Raw genomic sequence first — 2,495 nt, 5'->3', positions numbered from 1 at the left:
TATATATATATATATATACTTATATATAGACATGAGTATATATATATATATATATATATATATATATATATATATATATATATATATATATACAGTATATATACTTATATATAGACATGAGTATATATATACATATATATATGTATATATCTAAATATATATATATATATATATATATATATATATATATATATATATATATATATATATATATATGCATATATATATATATATATATATATATATATATATGTATATATATGCATATATATATATATATATATATATATATATATATATATATATATATATATATATATATATATATAACTACACTAATTTTGATTTATTTATGTATGCTATCATTTCATGAACTCACTACCATTCCCAGTTTACAAACTTTCAAGATCAATAGTATTCAAAAGATGCCTTTCTAGAATGAAATCTAATCTTTAAAACCATTTCACCGGTATACTGTAAAATCCACAAGAAATAGACCCTGTCTGTCAGCACAAACAATGTGTTTAATTCTCAGAATGAGAGTTCTTTTTCAGTAAGACCATGAAAGCTCTTAAGATGTGCTCTATATTTATTGTTATTAAAAGAAAACTCCTCCTTTGACATAATTTTAATATTTTTTGGGCTATGAACAATTAATAGCCTAAACAAAACAGTGCTGATATCTCACACAAGAATAAGAAAGTTTCCTTGGGTACTGAGAACACGGCAATCCAAAATCCTTACTCACAGTCACTAAATGAATATTCTTAACATTGGTACATATATAATATTCTTTGAAAAAAAAAAAACAGAACTGAAGGTAACAACACATATGCTGACACATTTATGTATCAAGATCATCTTTTCAGATTGAATAGTGCCCACTTTAGGTCACTAATCATCTCGGGCAAATTTACCCTTCTCTTTGCTCCACGTGCTGCCTCTCCAACTCTGACGAATGCCTCCGGTAGGTCAATTCTAAAACTGGTGTGCATGCTGTGGATCATATTACCAAATTGTCTCACATCATTAGCGGGAGAATGCCAGTTACTGGAGCACAGGGCCATCTTGCAGGAAATTCCAAAGTCAACGAACCTCACTGTAGGAGTTTGGCCCTCTCCTCGAAGTTTCACCATGATATTGTCTTCCTTGACGTCGTTGTGTATGATGCCCTTCAAGTGAATTTCATGCAGCATCTCGGCAGCCACAGGCAGAACCTTCAGTTTATTGTATCTGCTGATGTCAGGGCTCCTAAGGATTTTTAGGAAAGTTACACCTGAGCAGAACTCCATGACAATACCAGATGGCTTGCTGGAGATCGCCAATAGTTTAGGGGCACCTCCGGCCCCGTTGAGCTCCTTGAGTATCATCGCTTCCGCTTTGAATTGTTCTTCCATGTATTGCATTCTACCTACTTTGAAGGCGGCGGCTTTTTCTTTATACTTGACTTTAAAGACTTTTCCAAAGGCTCCTGAGCCTACGAGTTTGGCGCCTCTTAGCAGATGCAGTGCTTCATGTGGAGCCAGGCGGTCGGTAATATTATCCTCAGCGACTTCCTGCATGCAAAACCACCTCTTAGGTTTCATTTTCTTTATAGCCACAGCCTTAGCACGCCTGTAGGGCTGCACCCTACAGGGAATCTTACATGGAACCGGTTGAAGGACAGCGGCGCCGGCTGGAAAAGGACTTGGGTCCCTCATCAAATGCCTCATCTTCTTTGCTGCTGCAGCTTTCGCCTTGCGGTTGGGCTGCTTCCTCCGCTGGTTTAAAGATCGCGTCCTTTTGAAGAAGCCTTTCACACACATCGCCGCGTCAGCCGTTTTGTTAACCGATGGACAACAGCTCCATGGGGTCCGGGTCATTACTTCAGAATCCAGAGGCTCAAGAAAAGGTTTACTTGAGTTATTAAGGCTCATCTTGAATGCGTGCATGTAAAGGAGTCGTTCGTCCTGTTTATTGGTTTCACTGTGAAAGTTTCACTTTTTTAAAATTCTTTGTAAGGAAATTTTTTTTACATATATTTAAAATTTAAAATATGACCACGAAAAATCGATGACTCTGAAAAATCGATCGTCTAATAAAACATCTGTTTGCCGACAGGTGGAGGAGCCCCGCCGTAAGGGAAAAAAATTGAAGTAGTAAATAGGGTGAGGCTTGTGGAAAGGACGATGAGTCTTGAGCCACTCGTTCTTAGTAGGCTATCTTTCAGCGGGACTCCAGAAAACAAGTAAAAAATGCGCCGAAGTTTCTTCGGCGCAATCGAGTTTTCTGTTCAGCGTATAATCAAGGCCACCGAAAATAAATCTATCTTTCGGTGGTCTCAGTATAATGCTGTATGAGCCGCGGCCCATGAAACTATAACCACGGGCCGGTGGTGGCATGTCCTACATCGTTGCCAAATGCACGATTATGGCTAACTTTAACCTTAAGTAAAATAAAAACTACTGAGGCAAGAGGGCTGCAATTTGGTATGTTTGATGACTGGATGGTGGATG

The 2,495-nt window shown here is 37.3% G+C and overlaps 1 protein-coding gene across 1 annotated transcript; it reads right to left on the bottom strand.

The window, feature by feature from the left end:
* Positions 1 to 612: 612 nt before the first annotated feature.
* On the bottom strand, positions 613 to 1,965 carry LOC136826508 (uncharacterized). The gene has a single exon (XM_067083696.1). The coding sequence runs from the start codon at positions 1,929 to 1,931 to the stop codon at positions 858 to 860; it is 1,074 nt and encodes a 357-aa protein (XP_066939797.1). The 5' UTR covers positions 1,932 to 1,965; the 3' UTR covers positions 613 to 857.
* Between the last annotated feature and the right edge of the window lie 530 nt (positions 1,966 to 2,495).

The sequence above is a fragment of the Macrobrachium rosenbergii genome, chromosome 41, assembly GCF_040412425.1.
Source record: "Macrobrachium rosenbergii isolate ZJJX-2024 chromosome 41, ASM4041242v1, whole genome shotgun sequence".
NCBI lineage: Eukaryota > Metazoa > Arthropoda > Malacostraca > Decapoda > Palaemonidae > Macrobrachium > Macrobrachium rosenbergii.
This window is presented reverse-complemented; position numbering and strand designations above follow the sequence as displayed.

Excerpts from the sequence above, each read along its gene's own strand:
- LOC136826508 (XM_067083696.1), bottom strand. The coding sequence starts at position 1,931 with ATGCACGCATTCAAGATGAGCCTTAATAACTCAAGTAAACCTTTTCTT.